Here is a 21,934-nt window from a genome sequence, read left to right on the forward strand (position 1 = left end):
TTTCTCACTTTCTAGATAAGGAAACTGAACCTTAGAGCAATTAAGTGACTTGAAGGAAGAGATGAAAGCAGATTTTCCTAATCTCTTAACCATTATACTATATTAAGGTGTGTATACAAACACACAGCAGATAATTTAAAAAACTGTCAAAGTTGGAGACAAGATGGCAGGTAGAAGGACTTGAGTTCACCTTTTCTCATGATAACACCAAAATCACAACTGGCTGCTGAACAACCACTGACAAAAAAAGGATTCGAACCTACCAAAAAAGACATTCTACCCCAAAGAAGCCACAACAAGATGGTACGGGGGTACTTTTGTGATATAGTCAAATCCCTTATTTGCCAGGTGGGTGATCTACAAACTGTAAACTAATTATATTGCTGAGGATCTCCCACAGGAGTGAGAGTTCTGAGCCCCAGGTCAGGCTCCCCAGCCTAGAGGTCTGGCATTGGAAACAGGAGCCCCAGGAGCACTTGGCTTTGAAATAGGCTAGGCTTGAGTGCAGAAGCTCCATAGGACTGAGGGAAACAGAGATTTTACTTAAAGGGCTCACACAAGCTTTCACTCTGGGACCCGGGGCAAAGCAATGACCCCACAGAAGCCTGGGCCGGACCTACTTGTGAGTCTCCTGAGGAGGCAGCAGTCAGCTGTGGTTTTCTGCGGAGGCAAGGACACTGGTGGCAGATGTGCCAGGGAATGCTCATCTGCATGAACTCTCCTGGAGGTTGCCATTTTGGCACTGAGATCTGGTCCCACCCAACAGCCTGCAGGCTCCAATGCTGGGACACCTCAGGCTAAACAACCAACAAGGCTGGAACACAGCCCCACCCATCAGCAGACAGGCTGCCTGAAGTCATCCTGAGCCAACAGCTGCCAATAAACACACCCCTTCACATGGCCCTGCCCATCAGAGTGACAAGACGCTGTTCCACTCACCAGTGGACAGGCACCAGTCCCTCCCACCAGGAAGCTCGTGCAAGCCCCTGGACCAAATTCACCCATAAGAGGGCAGACTCCAGAACTAAAAAGAATGACAATTCTGTAGCATGAGGAATGGAGACCACAAACACAGAAAGTTAGGCAAAATGACACAGTAGAGAAATTATGTTCTAGATGAAGGAACAAGATAAAACCCCAGAACAACAACTAAGTGAAGTGGAAACAAGCAATCTACCTGAAAAAGAATTCAGAGTATTGACAGTAAAGATAACCCAAGATCTTGGAAAAAGAAGGGAGGCACAGACTAAGAGGACACAAGAAATGTTTAATGAAGAGCTAGAAGATTTAAAGAACAGAGATGAACAATACAATAACTGAAATGAAAATTACACTGGAAGGAGTCAGTAACAGGATAAATGAGCAGAAGAATGAATAAGTGAGCTGGAAGATCGGTGGAAATCACAGCAGGGGAACAAAATAATGAAAAAAGAATGAAAAAAAGTGAGGACAATCTAAGAGACGTCTGGGACAACATTAAATTCAGCAATATTCACATCATGGGGGCCCCAGGAGGAGAAGAGAAAGAGAAAGGGCCTGAGAAAATATTTGAAAAAGATAATAGTCAAAAACTTCCCTAACATGAGAAAGGAAATAGTCACTCAAGTCCAGGAAGCCCTGAGCGTTCCATACAGGATAAACCCAAGGAGGAATATACTGAGACACATATTAATCAAATTGACCAAAGTTAAAGACAAAGATAAAATATTAAAAGCAACAAAGGAAAAGCAAAAAATAATATACAAAGTAATCTCCATAAGGTTATCAGCTGATTTCCCAGCAGAAATTCTGCAGGCCAGAAGGGAGTGGCTAGATATATTTAAAGTGATGAAAGGGAAAAACCTACAGTCAAGAATACTCTACCTATCAAGACTCTTGTACGGATTTGACAGAGAAAATAAAAAACTTCACAAACAAGCAAAAGCTAAGAGAATTCAGCAGCATCAAACCAGCTTCACAACAAATGCTAAACAAACTTCTCTAAAAACCTTGCTGATATCAAGTGTTTATAAAGACATGGAGCAAGAGGATGTGGCATGCAGTGCAGCACAGCAGAAATCAGCGCATCACCTATGAAACCTGACCAGTCAGTTCTATTCCTACACACTTATGGACACTAGCAAAATTCTTGCACATGTACACCAGCAGACGAAAATACAGTTTATAATAGCATTATTTGTAATAAATAGACAAAAACAACCTGAAATTTCCATTAACAGTGAAATAAATAAACAAAATGTGATATAATTTTAGCGTAGACTACCAAATAGCTGTGGACAGCAAGTAGCATGAACAAGTCTCAGTAACGTTGAGGGGGGATAAAGTACGTCCCTGAAAAATATATTCCAGCAGTCAGGAAAAGATGAGATTTTGAAAAATGAGGAGTAAGTTAGACAAAGAGAAGAAAGGACATTGCAGTCATGGAGACAAGGAACAGCAAGACCCATTTAGGAACTGCAGACGCATGACACCTCCTCTGACGCATGTGTCCCTGATACGGAATTGTGATATACCTGAATTCACTTCTGGATACTTTTGAACCATGAGAAATTCTGTAAGTGAATTAACTGCTTCTTAGGAATAGTTGTAGGAGAAGAGTGAGGTTGGAAAGTCAACAAAAGATAAAGCAGTTAGAAAAGAAATAGAGATGATTACAATTCATTCCTCTCTAGGAAGCCAGGTGGGGGAAATTAAATCTTGTGGTTCTGCCTGCCCTCCAGTAGCATCCTAAAGAGGAACAGAGCAAAGGTCAATGTCAGTCATGCTTCAGTGTCAAGATTACCAAGATTAAAGGAAGCTACACTAACCTGGGGGCTTCCCTAGTGGCTCAGATGGTAAAGAATCCACCTGCAATGCAGGAGACCCGGATTCCATCCCTGGGTTGGGAAGATCCTCTGGAGGAGGAAATGGCAACCCACTCCAGTATTCTTGCCTGGAGAATTCCATGGACAGAGGAGCCGGTACAGTCCATGGGATCGCAAAGAGTTGGATACGACTGCGTGACTAACACACACACTAACCTGAAGATTGGAAGCTATACTAACCTGGAGATTGAAGAGAGATTTTAAAAGTCAAAGACATCTGAAGCTTTTCTCTGTGCTTTTTCCACCTCAAGCACTTAAGTTATGGTGTCTGAGATCACAATGGGAATGATCAATGGTGTTTTTAAAAGAAAATATTTGTGTCCAGAAAGAAAGGTTACTATAGTAGAACTTAGTACTCAAGTTATTGAAGCTATAAACTCAGAAACTCAGTTTTTATGACTACTTAAATTCGGTTTGTGAATCTTGCTTCTTTTTTCCCCTAGGAAATAGCATAATTGTCCAAAAACAAACAAACAAAAACCCTGTTGGGCCTCCTAAATTTCCACTGGCCTTTCCTTATTTATCAGTGTCAGTAATAATCTTTGTAATTACATCTTCCATTCCTTCCACCACCCATTATTTACCTCAGAGTAGAGGCATTTGCCTCAGGTAAACAGACAACAAATTTTGACTAAGATGCAAGTTCTCAGGAAATACAAGGAGATTAGAAAGTGGACTGCATTAAATATTTACTTACTCTATGGACCTTCTTCTTCTTTTTTCAGTTTGTCTTTCTTTACCAGAGCATAAAGCAGAAATCAGACACTTGTTTTTTCACTTATATTTACATAGACAGTACTTAAAATAAAACCCACCAGATGACAGTCTTACCATTCTGCTTTTATTTATTGTCTGGCTAATTTACAAAGATGCAGATATCTAGGGTAGGTTCTACCCCACCATATAAGCGATCCTGATGACACAGGTATCAAAATGTGCATGTTTACATAGTGCAGTGGTGTGAAAAACATTTTCTTGAAAACATTTACAGTCCCTCACTATAAATAGGGAGAAATTAATTTCATCATGCCAGAAAATTCGGGGCACTTTAACAGTCATCACATTTCTGCTACTAAAATAACAAAATTGGTATTACAAGTTGAAATATAAAGGCCTAACAGTTTTTACAAATATGCAAATAATCTGCTACTTAGACATAAAAAGTCAATTTCTCTCAAATCACCAAGTAAGGCACCATTGGATTAAACATTTTTCTTGGTTTTTACTAAATAAAATGCATACTGAAATAAATACTGAACACTGAACTTTAATACTGTAATACATTTCCATATAAAATGACATGTAAATGTTAAAATACTGTATTGCATCTTGAATACATTTATCTGGAAATTTTATGGGAAAAAAACATATGTAACCTCTGGTTTCAGGAAAGGACATATTAATTTCTGTTGTCTGCCATAGTTAAAGATTTTAGCATAGAATTTACTCATTTGGACACAGTTAGGTTTCTAATTTTCAAAGAAAGGGTGTACATGTATTAATGGAATATTCACTTAAAAATATACATCTCTATCCTGGATGAATGGCAACTCTGAGCTGTGACCCTGTTTCACACTTTAGGATGGTACCTGCAAAGTTGGAATATATAAAGAAACTGGCTATTCTTACTATCCCTTACAAAATTCAGACCCATTTTTTCGGAGTCAGACTTTTCTCTGCCATATTTGCTAGGAGAGTTCAACTCCATCTTTTCTGAAGTGGGTCAATACGCTTTTATCATAGGGATTTTTACCAACTATTGATATCCGACCAAAGAATTCAAAATAAAATGATGCCATATTATCAACATATTAGAGATTAAAAGCTGTTTTCTGAAAATACTTTACCAAGTTTGTTACACCTTAATTTTTGTTATTCCTGATTTTCTTTGGGTAAAGGGCCCCAAGTGAATGTATGAAAGACAAACGGAATGGTAGAGGAGAAGTGGGGAAAAACCCAAGTTTTCTAACGTATTAATAAGCCCAGGACTTTGGCAAGGGAAGTTATAAAAATACAATATACTCAAATGGGCAACTTCATAATTTATTAGACGTCCCATTTATTAGAATTCTAAGTTCTTTTGATTTCATAAAAATGAAACAATTATTCTATAAGTATGAATGCTTCTTTCAAATTTTTCTTTGGAATGATTTCTTGTTAGCATCTCCCAGGAATACATGAACGATACACTGAAACCATGATACAAAGTTTAGGTAGATATACATATATAGCTGTGAACTTTTAAAAAATAAGTAATGGTAATTTTAAACATAATCAACTATATAAAACATCTAAATGGAAATAATTTTTTCCAAGTCTATAGCTAGATTTAAAAGTCCCAGTAAAGTTTTGTAAACAAAATCATACAAAAAAGGCAAGGCTGGCTCAACCCTATGGTCCTCTGGGGGAGCTTTATTTGCATAGATCCAAGGCAAATGATTCTCCCAGATAGATTCAAAACAAGTTCCCTCCAATTTCCAGCAGCAATCTCTTTCTCTCAACCCCATAAGCATCAGATTTCGAATTTTAGAGTTTTGCCCATCAATTAAAATCTGTTCCCCTCTTCCACATTTCTGATTTGCTACCTTTCCCTGACTTTCCCCCACAGCTATGGAGCCTATGAGCCTCCTGCCCTAAGGAACAAGCTGGGCTGGAGAGGAGTGAAGCCACTTGAAATGCATAAGGCAGGAGGCCAACCAACAGGTGAGCTCAAGGAAGCTGGTTCTCAGCTAGAGAGCCCCGACTGCCTTTCAGTTTCTTTTCAATGGCTTTTATTCCACATGACTGTAAACCCTTTTAGATCAATTTCTGACCTTGGTACTGTGACGCAACACTTGTATACAGATTTCAAGGGAAGAAGGAAAATAAGGGAGCAAAATCTAAGGAAAACTATTTGCCAAACAGGGTCCTAACTTTTATTTTTAGCTACCTCTTGAACTGCTATAGCTCATCTGGCCTTTTCTGTTTTTGAAACAAGAGGTGTTTGCACTAGGCTCTATCTTATAGATCCGCACTGTCCAACATGGTAGCCACCAACCATGTGTAGCTACTGAGCACTTGAAATGTGACACATCCAAATGGACATGTGTTTCAAGTGTAAAGTACACACTGGAGTTTGAAGACTTAGTACCAAAAATATATATATATAAAATATCTCATTAAAATTGTTAAACTGACTGCAAGTTGAAATGATATTTTGGATATTAGGATTAAATAAAATATATTAAAATTAATTTCACCTATTTTCCTATTTTATGTTGCTACTAGAAATTTTAAACTTGTATACCTGGTTCACATTATATTTCTATTGAACAGCTCTGTCCCAGGGCTTACCTCAGACTGCCCAAGACTGGACATCTTGTAACTGCAAATATTTTATGTGAGCAACTTGTTTAGGTGGTCTATGGTTCATGGAAACAGACAGGAGGCCAAACATGCAAAAAAGGCATGGAAACAAACAACTCTCAGGGACCTTAATATTGTGGTTTGTAGCAAAAAAGCAGTGAATGTTTGAATTTGGTTGGTTGAAAGCTGGGACACAATTTCATCGCTGCCTACTTGTCACAAAAGCCTGTTGATCCCCAAAGCAGCCAACAGGCTGTAGCTGAAGCAAGCAATAGCTTTAAGGATATACACAATATAAAAAGCGAGGTGCATACCTTTACTGCATACGCACTCTACACACACACATTCCCACATCACCTCCCTTCTTCCCTATTGCCATTATGAAACGAACAAGGGAGGACAGAGGAGGAGGGTGCACGACTTGGACAGCAATGACAGAAGGAGCTCTGGGGCTTGAGTGTAGAAGAGCAGGCGAGAATCACCTCGGGATGGGAGGCAGGGGTGGAGCACCCCTCTCTCTTCGGTTAGATCCAGCTTGATGAAAAATTAGACAAAATACAAATTTTGGTTAGAAAACTTATGTTGGCACTGTAAAACTCAAGAATGGCTGCAAAAGTACCCACTACCCACCGCCTACCCATGATCAAGGCTGTAAACGAGTGCACAGGCATGAGAAATGAAAGGGAGAAGCGGGTAAGGACCTGAACAAATTTTACTAGAGAAGGAGGACCTGCCACTAAACTTGTGGGAAGGTAAAGTTCTTTAAAAATTACTTTTTTTTTCTCATCACAAACTTAGTATATGTAATTATACATATATATATTATAGATTGAGAAAATATGGATGAGAAAAACAAAACAAAAATTCATTAATGCTTGTACCACCTGGAGATAACCTACAATGTTGTGTGTATATCTGTTCTTTTTCCTTCCAAAAGCAGGATCATTTGAACATTTTTCAGTCATTCTTTATAAATACCATTATTAATGACATATTGCATTTTATTACATAAGTATACTATAGTTAATCTAATCAGTTCCCTTTTGTTGGACATTCAGTTATCTTCTCCATTTCTAAATACTGCTTTTTTGATAGCAGCCATCCTAATGAATGTAAAGTGTATTTCACTGTACTTTGATTTGTGTTTTCTTAACGGTTAGTGATGGGATGACTCCAAGATGGTGGAGTAGACACACGTGTGCTCATCTTCTCCTGCAAGAGCTCCAAAATTACAACTCACTGCTGAACAACAACTGACAGGAGAATGTTGGATCCTGCCAAAAAAAGTTACTTCAGTATTCTTGCCATGATAACCCCATGAACAGTATGAAAAGGCAAAAAGATAGGACACTGAAAGATGAACTCCCCAGGTCGGTAGGTGCCCAATATGCTACTATAGATCAGTGGAGAAATAACTCCAGAAAGACTGAAGGGATGGAGCCAAAGCAAAAGCAACACCCAGCTGTGGATGTGACTGATGATGGAAATAAAGTCCGATGCTGTCAAGAACAATATTGCATAGGAACGTGGAATGTTAGGTCCATGAATCAAGGTAAATTGGAAGTGATCAAACAAGAGATGGCAAGAGTGAACGTCAACATTTTAGGAATCAGTGAACTAAAATGGACTGGAATGGGTGAATTTAACTCAGGTGACCATTATATCTACTACTGTGGGCAAGAATCCCTTAGAAGAAATGGAATAGCCATCATAGTCAACAAGAGAGTCTGAAATGCAGTATTTGGATGCAATCTCAAATATGACAGAATGATCTCTGTTCATTTCCAAGGCAAACCATTCAATATCACAGTAATCCAAGTCTATACTCCAACCAGTAATGCTGAAGAAGCTGAAGTTGAACAGCTCTATGAAGACCTACAAGATTTTCTAGAACTCACAGCTCTATGAAGACCTACAAGACTTTCGAGAACTAACATCCAAAAAAGATGTCCTTTTCATTATAGGGGACTAGAATGCAAACGTAGGAAGTCAAGAGATACCTGGAGTAACAGGCAAATTTGGCCTTGGAGTATAAAACGAAGCAAGGCAAAGGCTAATAGAGTTTTGCCAAGAGAATGCACTGGTCATAGCCAACACCCTCTTTCAACAACACAAGAGAAGACTCTACACATGGACATCACCAGATGGTCAATACTGAAATCAGATTGATTATATTCTTTGCAGCCAAAGATGGAGAAGCTCTATACAGTCAGCAAAAACAAGACTGGGACCTGACTGTGGCTTAGATTGTGAACTCCTTATTGCCAAATTGAGACTTAAATTGAAGAAAGTAGGGAAAACCACTAGACCATTCAGGTATGACCTAAATCAAATCCCTTACAATTATACAGTGGAAGTGACAAATAGATTCAAGGGATTAGATCTGATAGACAGAGTGCCTGAAGAACTATGGATGAGGTTCGTGACATTGTACAGGAGGCAGTGATCAAGACCATCACCAAGAAAAAGAAATGCAAAAAGGCAAAAGGTTGTTTGAGGAGGCCTTACAAATAGCTGAGAAAAGAAGAAGAGCAAAAGGCAAAGGAGAAAAGGAACAATATACCCATTTGAATGCAGAGTTCCAAAGAATAGCAAGGAGAGATAGGAAAGTCTTCATAAGTGAGCAATGCAAATAGAGGAAAAACTATAGAATGGGAAAGACTAGAGAGCTCTTCAAGAAAATCAGAGATACCAAGGGAACATTTCATGCAAAGATGGGCACAATAAAGGAGAGATATGGTACGGACCAAACAGAAGCAGAAGATATTAAGAAGAGGTGGCAAGAATACAGAGAAGAATACAAAAAAGATCTTCATGACCCAGATAACCATGATGGTGTGATCACTCATCTATAGCCAGACATCCTGGTATGTGAAGTCAAGTGGGCCTTAGGAAGCATCCCTGTGAACAAAGCTAGTGGAGGTGATGGAATTCCAGTTGAGCTATTTCAAATCCTAAAAGATGATGCTGTGAAAGTGCTGCATGCAATATGCCAGCAAATTTGGAAAACTCAGCAGTGACCACAGGACTGGAAAAGGTCAGTTTTCATTCCAATCCCAAAGAAAGGCAATGCCAAAGAATGCTCAAATGCGCAAATGCACTCACTTCACATGCTAGTAAAGTAATGCTCAAAATTCTCCAAGCCAGGCTTCAGCACTATGTGAACTGTGAACTTTCAGATGTTCAAGCTGGATTTAGAAAAGGCAGAGGAACCAGAGATCAAATTTCCAACATCCATTGGATCATCGAATAAGCAAGAGAGTTCCAGAAAAACATCTACTTCTGCTTAATTGACTATGCCAAAGCCTTTGACTGTGTGGATCATAACAAACTCTGGAAAATTCTGAAAGAGATGGGAATACCAGACTACCTGACCTGCCTCCTGGGAAATCTGTGTGCAGGTCAAGAAGCAATAGTTAGCACTGGACATGGAATAACAGACTGGTTCCAAATCGGGAAAGGAGTATGTCAAGGCCATTGTTATCCTGCTTATTTAACTTATATGCAGAATACATCATGAGAAATGCTGGGCTGGATGAAGTACAAGCTGGAATCAAGAGTGCTGGGAGAAATATCAATAACCTCAGATATGCAGATGACACCACCCTTAGGGCAGAAAATGAAGAACTAAGAGCCTCTTGATGAATGTGTAAGAGGAGAGTGAAAAAGTTGGCTTAAAACTCAGCATTCAGAAAAGTAAGATCATGGCATCTGGTCCTATCACTTCATGGCAAATAGATGGGGAAATCACAGAAACAGTGAGAGACTTTATTTTGGGGGGCTCCAAAGTCACTGCAGATGGTAACTACAGCCATGAAATTAAAAGATGTTTGCTCCTTGGAAGAAAAGCTATGACCAACCTAGATAGCATATTAAAAAACAGAGATATTACTTTCCCAACAAAGGTCCATCTAGTCAAAGCTATGATTTTTCCAGTAGTCATGTATGGATGTGAGAGTTGGACTATAAAGAAAGCTGACCACCGAAGAATTGATGCTTTGAACTGTGGTGTTGGAGAAGACTCTTGAGAGTCCCTTGGACTGCAAGGAGATCAAATCAGTCAATCCTAAAGGAAATCAGTCCTGAATATTTATTGGAAGGACTGATGTTAAAGCTGAAACTCCAATACTTTGGCCACCAGATGCGAAGAACTGACTCACTGGAAAAGACCCTGATGCTGGGAAAGCTTGAAGGCAGGAGGAGAAGGGGACGACAGAGGATGAGATGGTTGGTTGGCATCACTGACTCTATGGACATGAGTTTGGGTAAGCTCTGGGAGTTGGTGATGGACAGGAAAGCCTGGCATGCTGCAGTCCATGGGGTCACAAAGAGCCGGACACAACTGAGCGAATGAACTGAACTGAATGATTAGTGATGTTGAGCATTTTTTCATGTGCTTATTAGAAATCTGTATATTTTCTTTCAAGAAATAAGCTATTCAAATAGTCAACTCATTTTAAAAATTGGGTTTTGTTGTTGAGTTGTAGGAATTCTTTATATATTCTAGATATTAATCTTTTATCAGATATATGATTTGCAAATATTTTATCTCATTTCATCAGTTGTCTCTTCTCTGTCTTGATGGTGTTCTTTTAAAAACTATGCGTATCTGTGGGCTATTAGCACACCATAACTTGGTTTAACATCCATTCAGGACTGAACAGTTCATTTGCCCCATACACATTTTTCTGAGGATCTTAAAGGTGTCAGGCACAAAGCCTGGTGCTCAGATGCTGTGTGAAGGTCAATCAGGGACTCGTGTCAATTAGGTAGGTCTGCTATGGCCACGGTTTTCAGACTCAGGTGGGCTGGTACTGACAGATTCCTCAGCAGGCAGCTACTTTTCTGACAGAAACCAAAATAGCCCACTGAGGGATTTCTGAGTTAGGACAAATCTCTGACCAAGGGGAGGAGTGAGAGGGAAACACTGGCAGTCCATTACCTCACCTCTTCCTCTTTCTATCCCAACCAGGTCTTTTTCTGGGCAGGGACCTGAAGAAAGACTGCCTAGATGTAAGCCAGCCATCTGTCACGAAGCCCTGACCATCAACTGATAACACCACAAATGGTTAGCACATCGAGGGCTGGCCTTGTGCAGAGCTGCAAGTAGGTTGTGCTATTTAGGGCTGCCTGGGTGCCCTACCAGGGCAGCTCTGCTTGGAGGCAGAGGCAGGTTCAGGAGCAGGGTAAAACCATTCCACGGCACTTTGTGTTAGAGATATGATCAGTTATATTATAAAATATTAAACATGCTTAATGCTAGAAATAGTAAAGGTACAAGAACATTTTTGGAGAGCTGTGGAAATTAATTCACCAATTTAAGACATATTTTTAAATGCCTACTGTATTTCAAGCTCTGTGCCACTTGCGGAAGATGCAGTAGTGAGCAGGGACATAGTTCCAGTCCTCAAGGTGCAGATAATCATGAAGACAGGAGGTTGGGGGAAGGAATGTGTTCAGCTACTAAATTAAAAATCTAGAAGGGCTGGAGAGGATGGTTCTGTTACTGACTTAAATATATAAATAGCACAGATAGGGTGGGGTGAGGAGAGAGCAAACTCAAGAATATTTGTCACATGTGAAGACTTTTTCACCAAAAATTTCAACCACCAATTCCTGCATGATAATTTTATTACAGTTATGCCTCTTTTATTAGGCATTATCTAGAATTCAGTATTCCACATAACTTTTTCTAGGACTTAAACAGGTCTTTTCAGTAAAATATTCTGTTTACTTTTGGCATTTTTTTCTCAGGGAAAATTTTCTAAAATATTTTCTAATTCTTTGAGTTCTTCAACAGAGGCACAAGGCAAAATTTGTCCGTTTTTAATAACCCACTAGATGTATCTGGCAGAGAAGGCAATGGCACCCCACTCCAGTACGCTTGCCTGGAAAATGCCTGGAAAATCCCATGGACGGAGGAGCCTGGTGGGCTGCAGTCCATGGGGTTGCTGAGAGTCGGACACGACTGAGTGACTTCACTTTCACTTTTCACTTTCATGCATTGGAGAAGGAAATGGCAACCCACTCCAGTGTTCTTGCCTGGAGAATCCCAGGGATGGGGGAGCCTGGTGGGCTGCCGTCTATGGGGTCACACAGAGTCGGACACCACTGAAGCAACTTAGCAGCAGCAGCAGCAGCAGCAGCAGCAGACGTATCTGGTATTGTCTGGTGATACGTAGCACAGCTGTGTCCCTAGCTCCTCCTTTGACCCAAGACTGCCACCTATCATCTCCCCAAAGTCAGTAATTTTGCTTCTAACCAACCTTGACTTCAGCTGATACTAATCTGCTCTAAGGCTGGGAACCAACCAACCCCAAATTAAGAACTATGCATTAAGAAAGAGTCAGTAGGCTCAGAGTATGTGAAGGAGTTCTGCTGGACAGTGAGCACAAGGCTAGGGATATGTGACAGCTGTTTAACATGTTCATACACTTTTTCTCCACACATCTGTGGCTTGGGAGTTTGGTTCTGAAGCTAACATTGTTATAAGACAGAGCCCCATCAAAGATATATGTATATGTCCTGCTAATTCTTCCTTAGCTGTATATATTTTTTGTTAAAAAAAAATCTAAATGTCCAATAATGGTAAACTAAATTATTATATGCTGACTTGATGGAATCCTGTAAAATAAAAAACAAGGGATAAAATAGGGAAGTATTTACCTAGCTGCTACTAAGTCACTTCAGTTGTGTCCGACTCTGTGCAACTCCATAGACGGCAGCCCACCAGGCTCCCCTGTCCCTGGGATTCTCCAGGCAAGAACACTGGAGTGGGCTGCCATGTCCTTCTCCAATGCAGGAAAGTGAAAAGTGAAAGTGAAGTCGCTCAGTCGTATCCGACTCTTAGCGACCCCATGGACTGCAGCCTACAAGGCTCCTCCATCCATGGGATTTTCCGGGCAAGAGTACTGGAGTGGGGTGCCATTGCCTCCCTCACCCAAAACCCATATTCTATAACTATATAATCAGAATTAGACAGATAAAAATTAAAGAGAACCTGGTAAAATGAAAATATCTGTTATGTACAGAGATTATAGGCATACTTAAAATTTTCATGTAATGCTCTGTAAATTTATATTTAAAAGATCAAAATAGTTACAGTCAGTTTTTTTAATAACTAATGAGACATTCTGCCAGTCTCAAAACTAGTAGGAGTAGAAGAGATTCTAATTGTGCCATATTTAGGAAGATCAAAATGGGGAAAGATTGTCCAAATAATAAAATTTAACCTACTGGGAAACTAAAGGTATTTTGAACTTATAATGACACATTAAAATAATCGCTTCTCATATGCATTCTGGATGTCTCCATTTTCCTCAATGAATGTAGGAAAGTTTACTAGAATTTAAATGGTTCCAAATCCAGGAGTAATTTCTCTGAAATCTCCCCACTTCAGACAAGAGACCTGGATTTCCTACACAATCCTCAGTTGTGTATGACCCAGGCTACTCAAGTATGAAGCCATCTAAAAGCCCTTGTAGAAATACTCACTCCGGCTTTCATTTCTCGCCAGTTTACTGGGATAACTTTTGGTTGTTGGTACATATGGCTCTGGAGGTGGCAAATCAGAAATCGGATGGAAGTAGAATCTGCTTTCCCACTCATCTGAGGGAGAGAAACAAACAGTATCTTCAGTAACAGACAATCTGCTCTGAAGACTAATATAGTGAAAGACACAGAATGAAATAGAACAGCAGAGATCACATCTGGTTTTACATCTAGAAGTTCAGAGAAAAGCCCCAAATACTACCACTGTCACTGATTACCACAGTGATAAAATGTACTGGTCTGCAAATCAAACCAAAGACAGATCTAAGTGACTTTCACTAGGGTGACTAGGACTCAGCCAGTTCCTCTCAGGAGATGGGGGCTGGGGTTTGGGATACTTTTCTTAATTATTCCTCCACCAGTGGAAAGAGTAACTGATAACAATGGTAGGGATAAGCTGCTCAATACCTGCAGGCCATTAGGCCTCAAACCCATAGCAAACTGTTCAGAAAGGTAGGTAATAAGAAAGCAAGCTACAAAAATGGTTCTTTTCAGAATTCTAGAATCTTTGGAAAGTTAACCAAAATGAGACTCAAACAAGGAACAGAGAATAATGACCTGCCTTTTTGCAAGAAAAAGGTGATTACTGTTTTTCATTTGAAATCATAGTGGGCCCTAGAATGCTTAGATTAGTGCTGTGCAATGTGGTAACAGTGGAGGTCACACAAACAAGAAATGTTCATGCAAACATACAAACACACCTGCCACTCAACTGCTGCCCATTATAGCTTCCCAGGAGCTGGGACCACATCTTACCTTCACATGGAGAATCTTGGAAGCCATTTCTAATTGATGTTGATGGTGGAGGTGGGGGAGGTGCCCCAGTGCCAGGCCTTTCGGGAGGAAGAGGAGGCCGGGGCCCACTTCTGGGACTAGAATCTATTCCACTCCTGGACGGCAACTGAGGGGTGGCAGGCAGGGCCCGAGATGTGCTGCCATTTCTGTTCATTGGAGGAGGTGGTGGGAGAGGGCCTGGAGCCAAAGAAAAATGACATTTAGTGCTATACCTTACATACTATGTTACTATTATCATCAACATGCAGTTACTGAATGCCTGCTGGATACACGCCCTTTTACTTGAGAAAATAGAGAAATGGTGGAGACTTCCTAGGAGCTTTAGCCAAGAAATGAGGCACATATAAACACAAAAATGCACAAATGTACACACATGTGGAACAAATGCACACTGATGGCTAACTGGCTATTTGGCTTTGAGTCAGTATTGAGATTGGAGATGACGTAGTTGAGAACAGGTAGTCATTTGTTTATACTGACAACTGTGTACTTTAAAAACATTTAAAATTCCTTATAAACAGCTATTGAACTAGTTTCTGTGACATACTACTTATTAAGTAAATGTTTTAAAAATAAGATAGTTATGAACTTATTTTAGGTCTCCAGAGGAATTAACTTTTTAAATGCAGAGTATTATTGCTAATTATACAAGCATGTTTCTGTGATGCTTATGATCTATTTCTAGACAGAAGAGGGATCAGGAAACCAAATATCAGTCATCCTGAGATGAGCAGGAGTTCCTTCTTGGTTCTTCCTCTTAATCTGGGGAGGCAGATTAACACAGGGAGTGACAGTCAGCTATATGCATGGTTATAAATGCTACTGCAGGACACTGACCCCACACAGGCTGATTATCCTATGGAACTTGATTTCCTGTCTACAAAAGAGCACCCTTCTCACTGCACTGTTGCCAGAAATAGTCAAAAAGCATATAAAAGGAACTTGAGCATTTCTCATACAAATCAAAATGGCCTTAGTAGTTATGCCTGATTTTCAGTACTGTGTTCCACTAGCATGATGCTGACATTTTATGTAAACACAACATCTTATGGTGCTATAAGTATAAATATCTTTTGTTAACTACACAGTCAAAATCCAACTAGAGGACCTTATACTGAATGACCCACCCATGGAAGATATTCCTGCCTGGAAGTCTTGGCTCAGATCCTTAATGGAAGTGGGAGGCACACCCAGCCCTGGTTCATCTCAAGGAGTCTTCAGTGCCCCACCTGGCAGGGTTTATTTATTGCCCCATCTGCTTCTCAAAGCTGAAGTCCCAGTCAGTATAAATAGATTCACTGGGGGAAGAAGTGGCTCATATGCTGTGGGCTTAAAAGCAGTGGTAGTATTACCTCATACTGTCACTACGTGCAAACTAGACTTCCAATACTATGGGGCCTGGTACTGTGCAACCTCATCAACCCCAGTATCTCTCTTTAAAAGTAACTGTTCATGTTCCTAACTGCCCAACCTTTTAGCCCCTAGCTACAAACCTAGGCAAGCATAACAGAAAAGAAAACAGATTTCTATTTCCTGTTGGCAGCATAATAAAAATGATCATTGACTCTTGCAAGTTCCTTGGACTGCAAGGAGATCCAACCAGTCCACCCTAAAGGAAATCAGTCCTGAGTATTCATTGGAAGACTGATGCTGAAGCTGCAACTCCAATACTTTGGCCACCTGAGGTGAAGAACTGACTCATCTGAAAAGACCCTGATGCTGGGAAAGACTGAAGGCAGGAGGAGAAGAGGACGTCAGAGGACGAGATGGTTGGATGGCATCACTGACTCAATGGACATGAGTTTGAATAAACTCTAGGAGTTGGAGATGGACAGGAAGGCTTAATGTGCTGCAGTCCATGGGGTCGCAAAGAGTCAGACAAGACTGAGCAATTGAACTGAACTACGTACAGGGAAATAAGAAAACTACTCTATACACTTATCTCATTTAATTCTGATGATAACCCTGAAGAGTGTCAGGATAGCAGGCAAGGCCTCAGAGATATTGGAAGATTAAAAACCTCAAGTCAGGAGGCTAGTGAGTGGAAGAATAGGATATGACTCCATTCTGTCAAATTCTAAAGCACTCCCTTAACAATGAAGCCAAACCTCCTCTGAAAATATAGATGGCCCTTGATGACTTCTCATAGGTTCCCCGTGGAAACGTAAATTGGTGGGAATTTTTAGAGGCCTATTTGGCAATACCTATGAAATTCACAGTTTGCTACGCATATCCATTGTCCTAGAAATTCCATTCCTAGAAATTTTTCCAAAAGAAATACACAGAGGTGTGCACAAATATTTAGCTCTAAGAATGTATCCCTGCATTATCTGCAATAGCAAAACTCTAGAGATGGCCTGTTATGACCACATGACTAATAAATAAGCCAAGGTACTCATGTGGGATTTAATATTATGCAGCCATTAAAAGTCAGGGTGTAAAAGAACAGTTAATAATATCAAGAAAATGTTAGTGAGATATTGTTAAATAAAAGAAAATTAGCCAACAATGTATGTAGTGTGATACTGATTTTGCAAACTTTTATATACATGCATTTAAAAAAGACAGGGTATCTAAAAAATGTTACATCAAAATGTTGGTGATGGCAGAATTATAGATGATTTTTATTTCCTTTTATTCTTTTATACATTTCTATAATAAATAGGTATGACTTATGTAATTGAAAGAAACAACAAATATATATCACTGCCTATCCTACTTTGGGGAATATTTAACCTGTTGATTCAGTCATTTGGTAGAAGAAAATAGCTCCTTAACCATGTTGGGGGTTTTGGATAATGAGAAAACAACACACTTCATTCATCTGACTGTTGTTCTTATTTGTTCACTGAAGCATCCGTAACGAGATGACACAGTGTCTAGATTGAATAGACTAGCCACCTTTTGTATTTGTAGCTGACTCTCCCTGGCAAAGTGGTTTGAAGGAGTGGTTCTCAAACTTTGTGACATCTTACAGTCACTGGGGAGCTCCCTCATATCCTGGTGCCCAGTTTTCAACCCAGACAAATGAAACCAGAAACCCTGAGGTTCAAACCCAGGCATCATCATTTTTAAAGCTCACCAGGTGATTCCAGTATGTGGTCAGGTTTGAGGATTACTGGTGAAAAAATGGCGTTTATTAGGTTCTTGACGTCAGAGCATGAAAAGTCAGCTTCTCACAGAGAAAAAAGTACCCCATTTCCAAATGGTTAAATTTAAAAGTGAGATAATTCTTTTGAATCTGTCAATAACAGAAAACAAAAAAGCACCTATCACAAGCAGGAGAGAGATACAAACTCCTCATATACTGTGAAGGTTCTGCCCTTAGATCCAGGTTTCTCCGCCCTGGGTGTGGGCACAGATGGACTTCAGTAGGTCCTCAACCTATGAAACAGCAGGCAAATTGAGTTTATGCTTATGAGCACTTTTATGGAGAGAAGAAGGCCTTATAGGCCTTATACCTTTATCTAACTCTCCAAGGGATCTCTGTGCCCAAGATATGAATAGATAGCAAAATGGACTCTGCTGCTGCCGCCGCTGCTAAGTCACTTCAGTCGTATCCGACTCTGTGCGACCCCATAGACGGCAGCCTACCAGGCTCCCCCATCCCTGAGATTCTCCGGGCAAGAATACTGGAGTGGGTTGCCATTTCCTTCTCCAACGCATGAAAGTGAAAAGTGAAAGTGAAGTCGCTCAGGTGTGTCCGACTCCTAGCGACCTCATGGACTGCAGCCCACCAGGCTCCTCCGTCCATGGGATTTTCCAGGCAAGAGTACTGGAGTGGGGTGCCATTGCCTTCTCCGAAAATGGACTCTACTATGTGTCTTTACTGAGCATGGAAGTGGCCTCAAAGCTTGACCAATGAAGAGATGTAGTACAGAAGTTCACTTGCTCTTAAACAACTGCCCTTCTTGGAATAATGGGCCCTCCTGCTGGAGATGGGAATTTAGTTCCCATTAAGACAGCAGAAATTCCCTTCCAGGAGAGAAGGCAGAGCCTCAGATGGAAGGTGAGTTGCCCATTCTTAATTTAACTCACTTGGGATCATTGCACTTCATTAGTTACTCAGTCACTTCACTTTTAAAACATGGACAGAAATACTGGCCTGCGCTCTCCTCAGAGGTTTAGGGGAGGTCAAGAGGAGATCACATGGGCTATGTCTCTCCAAAGGTCAGAGCAGTCTGAGGGTTCACTGAAGCCCGCGTTGGGCTCCCCTCCCCTGAGCGTGCTGGTGACGTGTGGGCTGGCTGGGAGGCAGGGGAGCAGCTCACCGCGGTCCGGTCCGGCCATACCTGATCTGCCCGGTGGGTCCCTCACCGGAGGAGGGGGCCTCTCAGCGGGCGGGGGCGGAAGAGGGCCTGACCGTCCTGGTGAAGGTAAGGCAGGCGCCGACGACGACAGGGACAAGTTCCTCTGCGGGAGCCTCGGGATTTCGTCGCCACTGCCGCTGGACACGGGGGGCAGCGGAGGAGGGCCCGGCCGGCTGGGGGGCGGCGGCGGCGGGGCCTGCGAGGAGGAGGAAGGCCGCGGGGTGGACGGCACCGGGGGCTTGCTGTTCTGCGGGGGAGGCGGCGGCACAGACTCCCTGTGGATGGAGGGCCTGTTGCCCACCGGAGGAGGCGGCGGAGGCGGCTTGTCATCCAAGGCCCTGCTCGGAGTAGGAGGCAGGGGAGGCCTAGTGGAGAGAGGCGTGGAGGAGCCTGAGGGGGTGTGACGGATGGAGCCTCCTCCGAAAGCAGCACCTCGGTTTCCGGGGAAAGGGGGAGGGGTCAGGCCAGGACTGGGCTGCCGGGGAGCCCCCGGCACTAGGGGGGTCCCCCGGTTGTGCAGACTTGACTGGCTGGGTCTTGGAGTATTAGGCACAGGAGGGGGGATGATATCAGGCTTTGCGCCCACTTCGGGTCTCGGGGGAGGCATTCGGTTCCTCTGAGGCTCTGGGGGTCCGCTTCTGTGGCCTGCAGGAGGCACAGGGAACCTCCCTGGGCCGCTTGGGGGTGTGAAAGGTTTGGCGGATGTGGCTCTTCCTCCTGGTGGCAAGATTGGGGGTCGGCTTCCTCCGGACTCTGAAGAACAGGAAAAAAGCCGGAAAGTTAGGAACCTGAAAGGAAATCAGAGAACTAGAGTATATTGCCAGCTACTGGAAGCCCTTTCCCAGATGCTGTAAACTATAGGCAACTATGATTTATATAAATGGGGCTTCAGTGTGTCCTTCCTGGAGGCAAAGGAATAGATCACAGCTCTCTGTTTTTCTTCTAGTCCCAGATTCTACAACCCATCAGCTTCCAAAGGGATTCTGGAGCACTCTCTTGGAATTCTGGATGGACAAAAACCAGAATGACGTTGGTAAGAGTTCTGGAGAGATCACTGTTCATTACAAGAGGTCAAGAACAGAATGGGACTGCTCTTGGTGATTTCTGCTAAGGATTTTCTTTTCTCCCTATCACTATCCCGGTCCCCCAACCCTGTATCTCACGTTTGAAAAATAATTTAGCCATCTTAGGTGAAGTTATCCCAATATAAGTTTCTATATGGGAGGGCTTACTTAGCCCCTTTGTAAAGAAATGTGCAAGAGAGGATGGGAAAAATATAATGGAAGAATTATGGCTGAAATAAGAAACTGCAAAGGAAAAAAGAAGCTGTTAAAGTTTAATCGAAAGAGCTGACACCAGGAAGTGGTCTTAATCTGGAAACAAGTAGGCAATTATACAGTTTTTTCCCTCGTAGGTCGTTCCACTTCAATAATATAGGACAGAACCACCCTACTACATAATTAATGTTCGACTGCTTTGGTTCAGCAAAGGGCAGAACTAAAGAGGAACCAAAGTTATGGAAAAATTCAAATCACTACTGCAGAGTCTCTTGCAACCCAAACTAATTCTTTAAAAAATGCTTAGCCTGAAAACTCCTACCAGTTCAAACATGTACCAGTTATTTATTGAGTACCTGCTATACTATAAACCAACCATTATTCTAGATGCTAGAGGCAGAGGAGTAAACAAAATAGAAACAATCCAGTTCTCTTGTAGTTTATGTTCTTATGGAGATGAACAAAAACCCGGTAAACATAAATATTTTCAGATCATTATAAGTACTAAAAAGAAACTAAAATAGGCTGATGACATGAAGAGTGCTAGAGAGGCCAGGATAGGTGCCCATGGCTGGGGTGGCTCCTCCGGGGATGTGACATTTGAGCTAAGGCCAACCATGGAAAGGAGGCGGAGAGGTGCTTCAGTCGGAGTGTCAGCAGGTACAGAGGCCCTGAGGTGGAAGTAAGCTTAAGTTAAAAAACCAAGGCTCATATGCCAGGCACACAGTGAGCACAGAGAACACTGTCAAATGCAGCCTAAGTGGTCAGCAGAAGCCGGGTGATTAAGAGCCTTGTAGGCCAAAAGGAGTTCAGATTTCACCCAAAAGTCCAATGAGAAACATTTGGCTGGATTTATACAGTGGAGTAATGTGAACTCTAGAGAGAGTTTTTTGTTTTGACTTTAGCACTAGAAATTATCTATATTTTCCTTGGCTGTGTGGTATGTTTCTATGTCACCAACTTGTGATAAGTTTTATCTTCAAAGTTTGGATGAAAGTGAAAGAAAGTGAAAATCGCTCGGTTGTGTCGGACTCTTTGCAACCCATGGACTATACAGTCCAGGGAATTCTCCAGGCCAGAATACTGGAGTGGGTAGCCTTTCCCTTCTCCAAGTGATATTCCCAACCCAGGGACTGAATCCAGGTCTCCCACATTGCAGGTGGATTCTTTACCAGCCGGGCAACAAGGGAAGCCCAAGAATACCAGAGTGGGTAGCCTATCCCTTCTCCAGCGGAACTTCCCCACCCAGAAATTGAACCAGGGTCTCCTGCACTGCAGGTGGATTCTTTACCCACCGAGCTACCAGGGAAGCCCTAAAGGTACAGTTATTATCCATAGCTACATCTACATGTAGGACCCAATATGCAAATTGTATGCTGTGAAAGTATATACTTCTGGTACACCATTTTGTGCACTAACTTCAATTCCATCTTCATTTAATTATTTTACTTCCAGTTGTCTCTTGCCTAAATTTCCTCACTTACTATTAGAGTACTGAACGTATGCATATGTCTGCTGCCTCAAAACCTTTCAGTAGGTTTTAAATATACAAATTCTAAATGCAGGCCTAGCAAGATAAAATCTCTTATATTAGTGAGTCTCCCTCTAGATTTTGACAATCCAAAACTAAAATAGTCAGCTAACTCTGAGGATTCAGTGCCTTTATCTCCATGTGAATGTGAGAATTTCCCAGTGACATTTTAAAAGACCATAGAATTAAAAATAAAATTCTTCTAGCACAGGAAACATTAAAAAATAAAATTTCATGGAAAACTTTCTTGAGTTTCTGTCA

General features: G+C 41.5%; 1 protein-coding gene across 2 annotated transcripts in view; it reads right to left on the bottom strand.

Annotated features, from left to right (window-relative positions):
- Nucleotides 1-3,683: 3,683 nt before the first annotated feature.
- Nucleotides 3,684-21,934, bottom strand: part of WIPF1 (WAS/WASL interacting protein family member 1) — a 128,645-nt gene continuing 110,394 nt past the window's right edge. For both annotated transcript variants that reach the window (XM_040228189.1, XM_040228190.1), the window contains exons 5-8: nucleotides 18,848-19,618; nucleotides 14,517-14,732; nucleotides 13,704-13,817; nucleotides 3,684-6,743 (exon numbers count right to left, since the gene is read on the bottom strand). In XM_040228189.1, coding sequence (XP_040084123.1) covers nucleotides 6,688-6,743; nucleotides 13,704-13,817; nucleotides 14,517-14,732; nucleotides 18,848-19,618 — 1,157 coding nt within the window. In that variant the 3' untranslated portion in view covers nucleotides 3,684-6,687. The remainder of the gene's footprint in view (nucleotides 6,744-13,703; nucleotides 13,818-14,516; nucleotides 14,733-18,847; nucleotides 19,619-21,934) is intronic.

This window comes from Oryx dammah, unplaced genomic scaffold, assembly GCF_014754425.2.
Source record: "Oryx dammah isolate SB20612 unplaced genomic scaffold, SCBI_Odam_1.1 HiC_scaffold_27, whole genome shotgun sequence".
Classification (NCBI taxonomy): Eukaryota; Metazoa; Chordata; class Mammalia; order Artiodactyla; family Bovidae; genus Oryx; species Oryx dammah.